The sequence below is a fragment of the Bombina bombina genome, chromosome 7, assembly GCF_027579735.1.
Source record: "Bombina bombina isolate aBomBom1 chromosome 7, aBomBom1.pri, whole genome shotgun sequence".
Lineage (NCBI taxonomy): Eukaryota > Metazoa > Chordata > Amphibia > Anura > Bombinatoridae > Bombina > Bombina bombina.
The window spans coordinates 129,522,720-129,538,751 of record NC_069505.1 but is presented as its reverse complement, the minus strand read 5'-3'; the positions used below and the strand labels follow the sequence as shown (position 1 = coordinate 129,538,751).

General features: G+C 36.6%; 1 protein-coding gene across 3 annotated transcripts in view; it reads right to left on the bottom strand.

Annotated features, from left to right (window-relative positions):
• DGKZ (diacylglycerol kinase zeta) overlaps nucleotides 1–16,032 on the bottom strand; it is an 821,282-nt gene that overhangs the window by 762,228 nt on the left and 43,022 nt on the right. Inside the window, exon 1 of one of the 3 annotated variants that reach the window (XM_053720299.1) lies at nucleotides 15,211–15,564. The exons of 1 other annotated variant lie outside the window; for it this stretch is intronic. In XM_053720299.1, coding sequence (XP_053576274.1) covers nucleotides 15,211–15,302 — 92 coding nt within the window. In that variant the 5' untranslated portion in view covers nucleotides 15,303–15,564. Of the gene's footprint in view, nucleotides 1–14,008; nucleotides 15,565–16,032 lie in introns of those variants that run through there. One more of the 3 variants, XM_053720298.1, reaches the window with a different exon arrangement.

The window sequence follows — 16,032 nt, the reverse complement described above, 5'->3', positions numbered from 1 at the left end:
GCTATCTTCATTTAAAAAGCAGGAATGTAAAGCTTAGGTGCTGGCCCATTTTAGGTTCAGTGCCCTGGATAGTGCTTGCTCATTGGTGGCTACATTTAGCCACCTAAATATGAACCAAATATGGGCCAGCTCCTAAGCTTTACATTCCTGCTTTTTAAATAAAGACATACAATGACTGCCATCTGTAAATTGCAGTCCCCCTCATAAATAATTCAGCCAATCCAAAGTGATATTATAATGAGCAAAAATGCCATTAAGATTTGGGAAGTGTGCTCCCTGACACATGCGCACTTTGTGCTCCATGAACAAGCCTGTCCTGACCGCGCAGCTACAAGTTTTGTGCAATGCCACTTCCCTACTTAGGTAGAGAACATTATAGGTCTCATATAATAAGCCTAACAAAGGGCTTGGAAAATACTTAATTTTCAATTAGAAATATTGAGAAAATGATTGGTTATTGAAGAAGAAGAAAAAAAGATGAACTGCAATTTTAAAGAACAGCTGTAGCTCTAAAAGTTGAAAAACAATTAAGGTTTTATCTGCATTTAAAGGGACATGTCTAAATTTGTAAGAGCATAAAACTTTTGTATTGGTTAGTTCCCATATATAAAATTTAAAAGGGACACTGAACCCAATTTTTTTTTTTTTTTTTAACCAACTTTTTAATTTACTCCTATTATCAATTTTTATTCGTTCTCTTGCTATCTTCATTTGAAAAATAAGGCATCTAAGCTAAGGAGCCAGACAATTTTTGTTTCAGACCCTGGACAGCACTTGTTTATTGGTGGGTGAATTTATCCATCAATCAGCAAGAACAACCCAGGTTGTTCACCAAAAATGGGCCGGCATCTAAACTTACATTCTTGCTTTTCATATAAAGATACCAAGAGATTGAAGAAAATTTTAAAATAGGGGGAAATTAGAAAGTTGCTTAAAATTGCATGCTCTATCTGAATTACGAAAGAAAAAATTTGGGTTCAGTGTCCCTTTAATTCTCTCACAAATTTGCAAAAGAATGTCAATGTCCCTTTAAGCAAAATAACGTAAGTGGCGGAATCATACAAACCCAATTGTCTCTGTATTGTGGACAAACTGTATCTAACTCATTTCTACATTTCCAATGTTAAATGTCATGAAAAAATACCAACAGGGACACAAAAAGTCTGATGCGCACTAGTTTCACTGCCTGAGCCCTAACACCAGAAGCCCCCCGGTAATCCCAGCATGAGACACAGAATGCTGAAGTACATTGCAGTAAAAAAAAAACGACATGTTTTAATTCAGTGTTTTTTAACTTCAGTCCTCAGGGCACACCAACAGATTAGATTTTCACGATACCTCAACTACAGCACAGGTGAAATAATCAGCTGATCAGTAACCATGGTTATTAACCTGCTGTCGCCCATCAGCTGACTAGTTCAGATATAATGAAAATCTTGCCTGTTGGTCTGCCTTGAGGACTGGTAATGCGACTTGCATTACTAGCTGGATCAGCAGCTGTAGCCATTCAGGAACAGCAATTCTCTGTGACTCCCAGGCAGTAGTGTACCTAGGGTTGCCACCTTGGCCATGTTTTCCTGGACACTTATGCGTTACACATGCTGCAGGGTGTGCAGAGGGGAACATGAATTGCACCCCTGGTCAGCCAACAATTAGTGATCCTGGATAGCACTAATCATGTTCCTCCATGCAAACCCTGCAGCATGTGTAACTCATAAGTGTCCAGGAAACCCTAAGTGTACCTGTGTGTTTAACCCCATTGTGGGGTGGGGTTAAACACATAGATTTACAAGGTCAATAGTGACACAATTACATACTCTAACAAATAATTTCACAATAATTGCCCTTTAATAAGGTTTATCAGTGTTATGCCATAACATGAGTATTTTGCATATAAACATACAGACCTTTCAGCATACTGCTAGAGATTTTGGACTCTTCTTAGGTAGTAAACAATGTAAAATACAACCAGACTCTTACCAGACTGGAAGAACTGCAATGAACTCTTTAATTGTTTGCCAATACTACCTCATTCCAAACTAACCAAACACTGTCTCATAAAGACCATTCTGATGCCACTGAATCAATTAAAGGGACATAAAACCCATGTTTCTCATGATTCAGAGAGAGAATAAAATTTTAAACAACATTCTAATTTACTTCTATTATCTAATGTGCTTCGTTCTTTAGGTATACTTTGCTGAAGAAATAGCAATGCCCATGGGTGAGCCAATCACGAGGCATCTATGTGCAGTCCCCAATCAGCAGCTACTAAGCCTATTTAGATATGCTTTTAAACAAAGGATTTACATTTGAAAGTTGTTTAAAACTGAATGCTCTTTCTAAATCATTAAAGAAAAAAAAGTTGGGTTTCATGTCCCTTTAGGAGATTTTTTGTAGTGTGGCTAATTTTGTGGAAGGGAAGAAATACATTGAAAGCAATCAAAGTAGCCCACAAAAGTATTTAATAACAATAATAGAGAACTTGTGTAAAACCTCATTGTTCTGCACTTCCACCTTCTCTTAGAAAAGTGAAGTTTATCTTGGTAAATAGGTAACAATATAAAACACGCTTTTTAAAAAACATTTAAACCTGTCATTTTGTAAGCAAAATGCATTGTTTTCAGTCCAGGGGCACAGTACCTAATGAAAAAAACCTAAATGATGTACCTGTTTTGCTGTTGTCCATGAGGGACAGGTATAAATAAGATCCTGAACGTATAAAGTATGTAAGATGATCAGGGTTATCCACTACACATCCAGCCACCATGGGAGCGGTGGAAAAACTTTGAAACTTATGTTACGCAAAGCACAGGCGAAATAAATAATTAAACTGCACTTCACATGTTTATTTAACTATGCATAATTAAACTTAAAGGGCATAAGACACCTTAAGATTGTAATAGAAAATGTTTAAAGGGACACTGAACCCAATTTTTTTCTTTCATGATTCAGATTGAGCATGAAATTTAAAGCAACTTTCTAATTTACTCTTATTATCAATTTTTCTTCGTTCTCTTGCTAACTTTATTTTAAAAGCAGGAATGTAAATCTTAGCAGCCAGCCCATTTTAGGTTCAGCACCATGGATAGCGCTTGCTTATTAGAGGCTTACAGTTACCCACCAATAAGCAAGCATAACGCAGGTTCTCAACCAAAAATGGGCAGGCTTCTATGCATCACATTCCTACTTTTTAAATAAAGATAGCAAGAGAAAAAAGAGAAATTGATAATAGGAGTAAATTAGAAAGTTGCTTACAATTGCATGCTCTATCTGACTCATGAAAGAAAAAAAATTGGGATTAGTGTCCCTTTAATTATGAATAGTGAAAAATATAGTTTCATTATTTATTTCCAAATTTTTGCCTGTAATTTAACTATGAAAATTGTGGGTTTTGCAATTCTGGGAATTAAAAAGGCACTTTTCTCAAGCCTAACCTTGCTACATATCTGTCCCTAACTTGCTTTAGGCCAGGGGGATTATACAAAACACTGCGAAACCCAATAAATAACATGACCCGAATTAAAAAAAACTATTCATCCCAATACAAGAGGGCTGTGACAGCGCTTTACCTATAATACGCTGAGGTAAAACTTCCTTTAACTGCAGCACACCCTTATTTTGTTTTTTCGTTATGGAAAATAAATTAAAACATCCAATGAAATGCAGTCTTCAGTTTTAAATTAATTACAAGTAAGAAAACAAAGATAAGTGGAAGTGTGCATTACGTCTTGGACTCTCGTACTGCTTCAAACTCAATCTGTCTAAAACTGAGCTGCCTATTATTCCCCCCTCTCCGACACATCCAACACCTGACATTTCTCTTTCATTTGGAGACTCTTTACTCAACACCTCACCCCAGGTCAGCTGTCTTGGTGTCACACTTGCTTTGAACTCACATTTACTCCCTATATACAAGCTCCTACCAAATCCTGCCGTGCACACCTACGCAACTTTCCAGAATTCTACCCTTCCTTACTCAAGAAACTACAAAAATACAAATGAATTCCCTTATTTTGTCACACATTGACTACTGGAATCTACTTCTAAATGGCCTTCTCAAACACTGCCTCTCCTCCCTCCACTGTTTTATAAATGCTTCACCTAAGCCGCCGATCTACATCAGCTGCTCTGCAAGTCTCTACAAAGCTTCCCCATACACTCCAGAATACAATTAAAGTATTAACCCTAACTTACAAAGTACTCAACTCCCAACTATATTTCAGGAAAGAAGAGAGGAGGCAGCACACTTGGTTTCTGAAAAATTGAACTTTATTCCAAAGTTGAAGTCATAAACAAACACACCAACACAAAGGAACAAGAGGGGGCGTGTGCTTACGCATTTCGTGCCGTGCGGCACTTAGTCATAGGATAACAGGTAAGTATATACCCCATAGCCACCAATCAAAACAGAACAATTAATGATGGGAAGGAACAAGGAGTATAAGGAAACAGTTAAAAAAAATGCACAAAAGGATTAATGAGAAAGTGTTCACAATAAAAAACATGCATTACTCAAATTCCTTCAAGTTACAAAGGACTAAACGTTAAAGATTGAAGGGAAACACTGTTACTCTGAACATAATAAAATGTTACAATAAGTTTAATATATTGCATAATACGTGAGGATCGCCATATCCTAAATTTTGTTGTTCAATTTAACAAACTAACATAGAATTCTCAACTAAAGTACAACAGGGCGCCTTAAAGCAAGATATAAAAATGTAAAAAATATAATACCATATGGAACATTAGCTCAATATAGCACATATTGTCATATTGAAGTGTATGCTTGGTAAAATTTATATGTATACTTGGTAAGATTTACCTCACTAAAGGTTGAAATAGAAAAACTAAAGGAACCAACGCACATTTGTTAGTGTCATAAAAAGAAATGAGACCACCAAAGTGAGTGATATAAACATGTGTGTGTAAGCATATTATATTAAATGGCCATAATACCCAAATGTTGAAACACTTGAAACTGGTGCAGCATAGCTGTAAAAAGCGGACTAGAAAATATCATTTGAACATCTCTATGTAAAAAAGAAAGATATTTTACCTCAAAAGTTCCTCAGTAGCGACATCCCATTGTAAAGGACTTCTAAGCAGCAAATCAGTATGTCTGTCCCTGGACAGCTAAGGGAGTGAGCTTACGTGCACTCTCATGTTATTTCTCTATTCAGTGTAAGGAAGTTTACTATGAAATCTCATGAGAGTTAAGTGAAATCTCATGAGAGTTAAGTGAAATCTCATGAGATCACAGTAAAAGAGTTCATGACCTCAGCACTGCTGATGCTGATTGGCTGCTGTTCATTTCTTCATTTTTTTATTTTTTTTTACCTGCAGCTGGGCAGCAGCTGAGTATAACGTTTTACACAGAACTTACTCTGTTGAGCTGAGGAAAATTGTGAGGTAAAATATCTTCCTGTTTTACATAGAGATGCTCAGATGATATTTTCCTGTCAGCTTTTTACAGTTATACTGCATCAGTTTCAAGTGATTTAGCATATGAGTAGTATGTCCCTTTAAAGGACAAATGACTAGAGAGATATAATAAAATGCGTCATATAAAAGAATGCGCACTAAACAAATGACCTCTAAAATTGAACATATAAATGACCAAACTTCCTTGATTTTATACACTAAAAATATGTGATACAACATTTAAAGCTGCATCAAATCAGTGCTTTTAACAATAGGCTAAAGCCCAAGAGAGGATGCGACAACGACTCACACATATATATCCTCATCAAACCACATAGATTAAGCACCATTATCGGAGATATTTAACTAATGTCTAGTACCCTCACTGGTATGAACCCAAAGCAATAACAGAATAACCTAATGTCATAAAGGAACATCAAAAAACCTATGTCAGTAATGCTTCACTCAATAAAAAGGCTTATATCCCATTCATAATTTAAACCATGTGGTTCTCTGGTGTTGAGTGTAAGGATCAAAAAAAAGCTCTTTTTTCATAAGAATCTTATACTTATTACTATTGGCAGTTTCACAACATCAATCACCTTAACATTTATGTTAGGAACATGTGTGAAGTAAAACCCATTTAAGTGCCCCGTTATACTTGAATCCATCAAATAGTTTTTACATCTCTCTTATGCTCACCTATTCTAGATCTCAAACAACGTGAGGTCTGACCTACATATTGGATTTTGCAAAGGTTGCACTCCAAAAGATAAATCACAAAAGTAGAAGCACAATTGGCATAATGGTCTATTTTGTAAACACTTCCTGTGGACAGACAACTAAAGGTTTCACCTTTTGAAATAACCTCAAAAGTGCCACAATTAAATGCTAAACACTGGAAAGTGCCCTTTTTGTTAAGCCAGGTAACCCTGTTTCTGTTCTCATTGCTGATAACCATGCTGGGAGCAAGTTTGCTTCCCAAAGTAGCTGCTTTCCTAGACACAAATTTTATGTGTTCAACAGAATTAGAAAGTATAGCAACACCCTTCAAAAATGTCAATTTTGATGCTAAAGTGCCCGGTTTTTAAAAATTTGATTAAAAACAGGGGCACTTTAATTCATCAAAATTTACATGTTACTACTGTTGAGAAAAAAAAACTTACCTTTTAATCTTCACAGCAGCTCCAGCTTCCTCCGCCCATCGCAAAGCCTCTTCCTGGGTCTAAAATGAGGAATCCTGCTTCCTCCAATCACGGCGTTGAATCAGACACTGATTCCCCCGGGGGGAAGCCGTGATTGGAGGATGACCTATCCATCATTTCTGACGTCAGAAATGGCTTGCGACGACCGGAGGAAGCTGGAGCTGCTGTGAAGATTTAAAGGTAAGTTTTTTTTCTCAACAGGAGTGAAATGTAAATTTTGATGAATTAAAGTGCCCCTGTTTTTAATCAAATTTTTAAAAACCGGGCACTTTAGCATCAAAATTGACATTCACTATAATAATTTTGCAAATCTCTCTATACTGGGATGAATATTCTGTAGAAAAAAAATAGAATCACTAGAGAAACCACCCAACTTTTTGATAGCTTTTCTTTAAATGCTATCCAAGGGTTTATGTCTAACTTCTTCTAATGCTTATTCCAGTGAGTCCAGTGTATAACCCCTGAGAAGCAACCTTTCCGTAAGTGAATCTGCCTGTTTATTGAATAAGAAGTCAGAAGAAGCATTCCTTCTTAACCTTAAAAATTGACCCTTTGGTATTGCCCTAATCAAATGTGTAGGATGGCAAGACCTTGCGTGCAAAATGGTGTTACCCGCAGTTGGTTTGCGAAAGGTATCTGTAATAATAGTGTTTGTTTGTACGGACCCTGATAGTTTGAGATCCAAATATAAGACCTCAAGTTTATTGACCATTCCTGTAAAACATAAATTTAAGTCAATGTCATTGATGAACTTCAAGAAATCATCAAAAACAAAGTCACCCTTATATATCAAAATAAGGCCGTCTATATACCTCATATATAATTTAGCCGTACTGCTTTCTCCCAACTATATTTCCTCTGTCATCTCCATATACTACCCGACCCAGCCTCTTCGATCAACCTCTGACCTACGCCTCTCCACTCCTATTATCACTTCATCGGTCTCTCGCCTCCAAGATTTCTCACGTGCTCCTCCTGTGCTTTGGAACTCTCTCCCCCTCTCCATCAGACTGTCTCCAACCTTGTATAGCTTCACGCACTTTTTAAAACCCACCTATTTAGAGAGGTTTACCATCTCTCCTCTGTTTTACATACTACCCAAAACAAACCCTGAACTGCCCGACTCACTGCTGCAACTACAGTCCATGTGACAAGCTACCCCAAACCTTATGTCTCTGCACCCTCAATCTGTAGATTGTAAGCTCTTCGGAGAAGGGCCCTCTTTCGCCTTACTAGTTTTGTTTAGTCAGTTATGTTTTTTCCCCTTTCTTTGTACCCAGGGCCACAGAATTGTGTGGCGCTATACAAGTAAATGATAATAACAACAAAGAATTATTAGTTGTTTCTAAATACACAAATGTAAAGGAACAGGGCACTCTTATTTTCTCTCCTTTAATGTGTTCTTAATGATCAATGTTTAACTACTGGAGAGTATAACAATTTGTTTACAAATATCTCCTTTACTTTTATTTTCTCAACTGAAATAGCTGATTTTGCCTTTTGTATCCCCACTTATACTGAACATTTCTGGTTACAAAAAAAAATGCTATCAAGAAGGTTTAGTTAAAATAATGCTCCCAGTGGGGGTCAGTGACACAGAGGTATGAAAATGTTTATTTTCCATTGTTCTCTCTAAGGGCCTGATTGTGTAAAGGCCTCTGGGGTAGTAGGATTATTTTAGAATGCTTACCAGTACTTCTTTTTCACTGCTAGAATTATAAAAAGCCACTTTTTACCACAAAAACAGCTTGTCTCGCTAATAACGTGTTTTCATATAGGAAGGAGATACATACATTACAAAAGTGCGCAATGAAAATCATACAAAATGAATAATTGATCAATTCCCCCAAAATATTCAGGAAAAATGGTGCATCAAAAATCATAACAAAATTGTTCACCAAATTTGTATGTTAATTACAGAAATAAATCGTACTGAACATGCAAAGCATAAATAATAATTTAACTACACTGTATGTGCAAAAACACAGATAAATTCGTACTTATAAGTAGACGATACAAAGCTGGTTTTGTAAAATGCGTTGAACATGGGCGTTCCATAGGCGTAAATTAGATTGTCTCTAAAATCCCAGCGTAAATCTGTAAACATTATTGCCCTACAATTTCACTGTTTTTTCTCGCAACTTGAAAGGTGGCAAGCTTTTATCAAAATACTCAAAACACTAATTAATCTAAAAGGAAAACATATGCATATGCTATTTTAAGATACAGTGCACTGAAAATGCGTTACGTGCAGATACGAGCATTCTGGATTTCCACAGATCCTAGTGTGTTTCAGTTTCACAAGAATAAATTTGGCTCAGAAAATAGTTGAATGGCACGAGCAGCCACCTTCTTTCGCATTTGGAGGTATCCAAAATCACTGAATGCACATATCTAGTAATTTGATTTATATTAGGCTTAATATTAAAGTTTAAAAATACACTGGTTATTCCTGTGTACTTTGTCCTCCATTGCAAACTTCTCGCCACTCGTAGGGACAGACCCTTTTTTTTTTATAGAATTCCATGAGGGCTGCCCCTGCAAATGTCTTCATGGAAAAACCTCATCTAGACCAGCAAATCTTTTAGAATCGGACCCTACTTAAGACTCGATTTATCAAGCCCTTCGCCTCTCTACAACCGCTGCTTCCTAGCCTCTTCTCCACCTCTTAGGTGGAGAATTTAATCTCCCTGACTTAATTAGACACATAAGATAATGAGATATTCTCTCCCCACTGTGGACTAGATTACGAGTAGATAGCTAAGTTGCATGTGAGCGAAAAGAGGTTTATCGCAGGTGTTTGCGTGCCTGTGGTTTTTCGCTTGTGTTACAAGTTGAAAGTAAACGCGATCGCTTGAGCACAATTGATGTTATCGGGTTAGCCTGACCTCAAAGCTCTGGTTAACTATTTTGCAAAACAGAAAAAATGTCGCAAAACACATAAAAAATACATTACAAAGTACAGTTACACTCATAATAACATCACCTAATATAAAAATATATACAATACAGGTGGCCCTCGTTTTACAACGGATCAATTTACACCGTTTCAGAATAACAACCTTTTTTTCCAGTCATGTGACTGCTATTAAAAAGCATTGAGAAGCAGTGCATTTATTAAAATAGCCAGTAGGTGGAGCTGTCCGCTTGTGTTGCAGCAAAGCCCAGCAAGCTGAAAATAATCAGTTTAACCAGACCTGAGCTTTCGAGCAGATTTCAAAGGAACAAGATCTTCCTGTCTATAACTCAGTCCAGATTGGAATGCACAGAAAGAACTGTTTGCAGAAAAATGCAAGTGAAGTCTGTGTTGTGTGATTATTTTATTAGGTTTATAATGCTGTTTAGTAAAAGTTTTTGTTCATTTAACTTAGTTTAATTATATATTTTGTGTTGTGTGATTATTTTATTAGGTTTATAATGCTGTCTAGCATTTAAAGTCTTCATTTCAAAGCTTTAAAGATAATGTATTAAGTGTTACTTATGACAATTTTGAGAGGTGCCTGGAACCTATCTCCCTTACTTCCCATTGACTTACATTATAAACTGGGTTTCAATTTACAACGGTTTCGATTTACAACCATTCCTTCTGGAACCTAACCCCGGCGTAAACTGAGGGATATATATATATATATATATATATATATATACAGTGGATATAAAAAGTCTATACACCCCTGCTAAAATGTCAGGTTTTTGTGATGTAAAAAAATGAGACAAAGATAAATCATTTCAGAACTTTCTCCACCTTTATTGTGACCTATAAACTGTACAACTCAATTGAAAAACAAACTGAAATCTTTTAGGTAGAGGGAAGAAAAAATATAAAAATAAAATAATATGGTTGCATAAGTGTGCACACACTTAAACTAATACTTTGTTGAAGCACCTTTTTATTTTATTACAGCACTCAGTCTTTTTGGGTATGAGTTTTTCAGCATGGCACATTTTGACTTGGCAAGATTTGTCCACTCTTCTTTGCAAAAACACTCCAAATCTGTCAGATTGCGAGGGCATCTCCTGTGCACAGTCCTCTACAGATCACCCCACAGATTTTCAATCTGATTCAGGTCTGGGCTCTGGCTGGGCCATTCCAAAACTTTAATCTTCTTCTGGTGAAGCCATTCTTTTGTTGATTTGGATGTATGCTTTGGGTTGTTGTCATGCTGAAAGATGAGGTTCCTCTTCATGTTCAGCTTTCTAGCAGAAGCCTAAAGGTTTTGTGCCAATATTGTCTGCTATTTGGAACTGTTCATAATTCCCTCTAGCTTAACTAAGGCCCCAGTTCCAGCTGAAGAAAAACAGCCCCAAAGCATGATGCTGCCACCACCATGCTTCACTGTGGGTATGGTGTTCTTTTGGTAATGTGCAGTGTTGTTTTTGCGCCAAACATATCTTTTGGAATTATGACCAAAAAGTTCAACCTTGGTTTCATCAGACCATAACACCTTTTCCCATATGCTTTTGGGAGACTTCAGATGTGTTTTTGCAAAATGTAGCCTGTCTTGGATGTTCTTCTTCGTATGAAAAGGCTTTCGTCTTGCCCCTCTACCCCATAACCCAGACATATGAAGAATACGGGAGATTGTTGTCACGTGTACCACACAGCCAGTACTTGCCAGATATTCCTGCAGCTCCTTTAATGTTGCTGTAGGCCTCTTGGTAGCCTCCCAGACCAGTTTTCTTCTCGTCTTTTCATCAATTTTGGAGGGACGTCCAGTTCTTGGTAATGTCACTGTTATGCCATATTTTCTGCACTTGATGATGACTGTCTTCACCGTGTTCCATGGTATATCTAATGCCTTGGAAATTCTTTTGTACCCTTCTCCTGACTGATACCTTTTAACAATGAGATCCCTATGATGCTTTGGAAGCTCTCTGTGGACCATGGCTTTTGCTGTGGGATGCGACTAAGAAAATTTCAGGAAAGACCAACTAGAGCAGCTGAACTTTATTTGGGGTTAATCAGAGGCACTTTAAATGATGGCAGGTGTATGCTGACTCCTATTTAACATGATTTTGAATGTGATTGCGTAATTCTGAACACAGCTACATCCCCAGTTATGCAACCACATTATTTTAGTTTTTTTTGTTTTCTTCCCTCCACCTAAAAGATTTCAGTTTGTTTTTCAATTGAGTCGTACAGTTTATAGGTCACATTAAAGGTGGAAAAAGTTCTGAAATGATTTATCTTTGTCTCATTTTTTTACATCACAGAAATCTGACATTTTAACAGGGACGTGTAGACTTTTTATATATATATATATATATATGTGCATTGGAGCCCTTTGCAGTTAAGTAGATGAAAACATGCAAAAACATATTTATGCCATATTAATATTTAATAAAGTGTTTAAAGGACCAGTCAACACAGTAGATTTGTATAATCAACAACTGCAAGATAACAAGACAATGCAATAGCACTTAGTCTGAACTTCAAATGAGTAGATTTTTTTTCTGACAATTTTAAAATGTATGTCTTTTTCCACTCCCCCTGTACCATGTGACAGCCATCAGCCAATCACAAATGCATGCACATACCACGTGATCGCCACCAGCCATTCACAAATGCATACACATACCACGTGATCGCCACCAGCCATTCACAAATGCATACACACTTATTCTTGCACATGCTCAGTAGGAGCTGGTGACTCAAAAAGTTTAAATATAAAAAGACTGTGCACATTTAGTTAATGGAAGTAAATTGGAAAGTTGTTTAAAATTGCATGAATAATGAAAGATTAATTTTGATTGAGTGCCCTTTAACTCTGTATGAACTGTAAATATTTCACATTCCAATGTTCTGCACTATGTATTTTTAAATAGATATTCATATATATATATATATATATATATATATATATATATATATATATATATATATATATATACACACACACATATATACATATATATATATATATATATATATATACACACATATATATATATATATATATATATATATACACACATATATATATATAATTATATATACACATACATACACACAGTATATATCTCTATAACTATATATATATATATATATATATATAGAGAGAGATATATATTGTACCAAAATACAATCAGATATATGTAGAAATATGTATTTATGAATACATAGAACATTATACAATGTGAAGAACATTTGAATGTGAAATATTCATACTTGAGAATATGCGGTCAGGTTTGCGTGCAAGTAGGGTATTAGGGGTTTTTTCCACTTTTTTTTGCTCCATTGACTTCTACGGGGGAATATGTTATCGCCCACACAATATTGTAAGTTCAGCTTTTTATGCTCGTCTGGTAAGCGCACAAGTGAAAACAATTTACTTTCAACTTGTAATATGAGTGCAACCGGACGCGCGCAAAACACTTCTAGCACAGTTAACGCTTGAGCGGGAGCATTAAATAACGCTCCACTTGTAATCTGGGCCTGCATCGGGTTGTGGTTTCAGTTAGCAGAAACTGCTATTTAATATACAAAAATAAAACTAAAAGAACAATTTCAGATACATTTTAAACACTGCAGTTGGTATCATAAGCAATTGGAAACACATTAAAGAGTGAATACTTTTACAATGCACTGTCCCTTTAATTTTTTGGTTTTCTGAAAATTATGGAGGCAGCAACACTTCAATGTGACATAGCGCTGCTAAGAGTAGAAAACAATATATATTTTAATGGCATATTATTGCTTTGCCCTTTAATCTGTTCTTTGTTCTTTACAATAAAAATACTCTTACTGATTACAGATTGCATAGCTCCATAAAGCATATGGTAATAAAGTTTAACTAAAAACCATCAAGGGAGCTAGAGCTGTCTGACGATACATGTTTAAGAAGCATTCAAGCTTTCAGATGCTTTGAATCAGACCACAATTAGTGAACCATAATTCACCATTCAAATAGAATAGTAATATACACAATCATATATTCCTGAAGTATGAACACAGTTTATTAAAGGGACTGTGTACTGCTCTTTCATATAAAAAGTAAATCTAAAAGAGTAAGTTCCCATACATTTCATTCTCTGCATTTAGAATAACAAGTCATTGGAAACAAATTAAAGGGAAAACAATATTGCAGTACTGTTCTTTTAAACTGGAAGTCATACCCGACTAGCCTCAGTGAGCTAGATTCACTAAATTCAAAGAACTCTCTAGTTCATGTTACCAGATGCAGCTGATTAATTACAATTTGGAAATTGACTTCAGGTTTACCATTTAGGGAATCCAATTCAAAGACAGGACCTGGGCTCTCTGTAATTTGATGCCACTACACATCTATATTTAGATTTTTGTATGGATACTGATTTTTACTTGGTTTCTTTCAGTAACCTCATAGATCCTACAGCCAATGTATCCCTTCTCTCACCTGCGTCTGAAGAAACGAAGTCCACTGAACGTTTTCACGCTGTGTCTCCGGGTGATGGCAGATTTATCTGGCTCAGGAGGTCTCTCTGACCCACTAGAGGCAGCTGAGCTGGTATTGTCAATATCGCCGTCACCGTCCATTCCCACTTTCTGACCCCCCAAAATCCAAACAGCACAGTTCTACCTCAAGCCATGCTCATTAACCCATATGCAGGAAGAGCAAAGATAAGTGCTATCGATGTATCCCCTGCACAGCACAGCAAACACTGTTGGAGGTGCCCTCATACAAAAGCAATGCATCAATCATTGCAAATATTGCACATACATAACTCTCTGCATACAAAGATAGTCACAGCATTACATCTAATAATGCATGATAAGATACAACATACTATATACTGTCATTGCTAAGTATATTTTAGTAGTCACACTTATGCTACATAAAAAAAACAGTATAACGATTAAATAAAACTATTTTCCTGCTGCCTTAATTGTATGCCTTATTAGTAACTACAAAATTCTGAAATTATCTTCATGCAATGTTAGGGCAATTACATCATGTGTACAAAACTTTGAAAGAGCTGTTTACAAACCACTGGCAATGTGACACAACCCTATCTGACACTGCAAAATAGACATACTGTATAGCAATACATCTACAAAATCTATATAAACACTGTAGCAAATCAAACACAATACAATAATGTGTTTTCTTCCTGTCCTTTGAGGTATTCTTTGAACATATACACAATGAAAACAAATACACATTAACAACTTATGGAAACAGTGTCTATACCCAAATCACTGACAGTGACACTGAACATCAATACAGAAAACAAGCAAAATACTAGCACATACACAGACCTGTTACACACATACAACCTATCCTACACCCACAGTCTCCTGTCACACACACTACCTGCTCACAACACTGTGTCCCTGCATAAACTGCGCTATCCCCTGTGACTGACAATTCTTGCACATAAAACTACTCCAGCACAGTCACTGCACATGACAACTTGTCACACACTATACTCCAGCACATAGAGTAACTGCACATAACAACTTGTTACACACTATACTACAACACAATCACTGCACATAACATCTTGTCACACACTATACTCCAGCACATACAGTCACTGCACATAACAACTTGTCACACACTATACTCCAGCACACACATTAACTACACACACTAACCGGTGTCTACACAGTCCCTGTAGTACTTCTCCCTGTTGTGCACAGTCCCTGCAGAACTTAGCTATGTACAATCCCTGCAGAACCTCTCTCATGTATGTACAGTTGCTGCAGAACTTCTCCCTGTTGTGTACAGTCCCTACAGAACCTCTCTCAGGTATGTACAGTCCCTGCAAAACTTCTCCCTGTTGTGCCCCTTGCCGCGCACGGGCTCCTATTACACGAACTGTCCCCGCACGCAAAACCTACTGTCACACACACATTGTTTCCTATCACTTCCCAGCTCATAACAACACGACGCTTCCAACCAGGAAGAGTTTACAGAAAATGAGGACCCCACACCGAGGTGGCCAGAGCACTGCCTGACATACAGTCACACAGAGCATACCACCTGCAGGACAGACGCGGCACTGCCATGACAGACCAATAGCCCAAATAGAGAGCGCCACCTGCAGAACGGACACGGGAGTAAATGGTTTGTAGTTATTCAAGTGTTTTAAATGCATGCATGTACAGTAAGGTGAACAGATTTCCCAGAACCCAAATTAAGGACACCTCATACATTTTTAGAAGCAAGGAATTATGTCCCCAAATGAATTTAGAAATATTAGAACAAAAATTAAGTCTTAACCTTTATGGTGGTAGGAGCAAGAACTATTTTACCTAAGTCACTTAGAGATAGTCAATACTTTAGTTAACCCCATGCACTTTTTTATATTCATAGTGGTCACTTGAGTTGTTAACATAGTATTATTATTATTATATTTTATTGTCCCATAGACTGTGGCTTCTAGCATGATGTCTATGGGACAATAAAATATAATA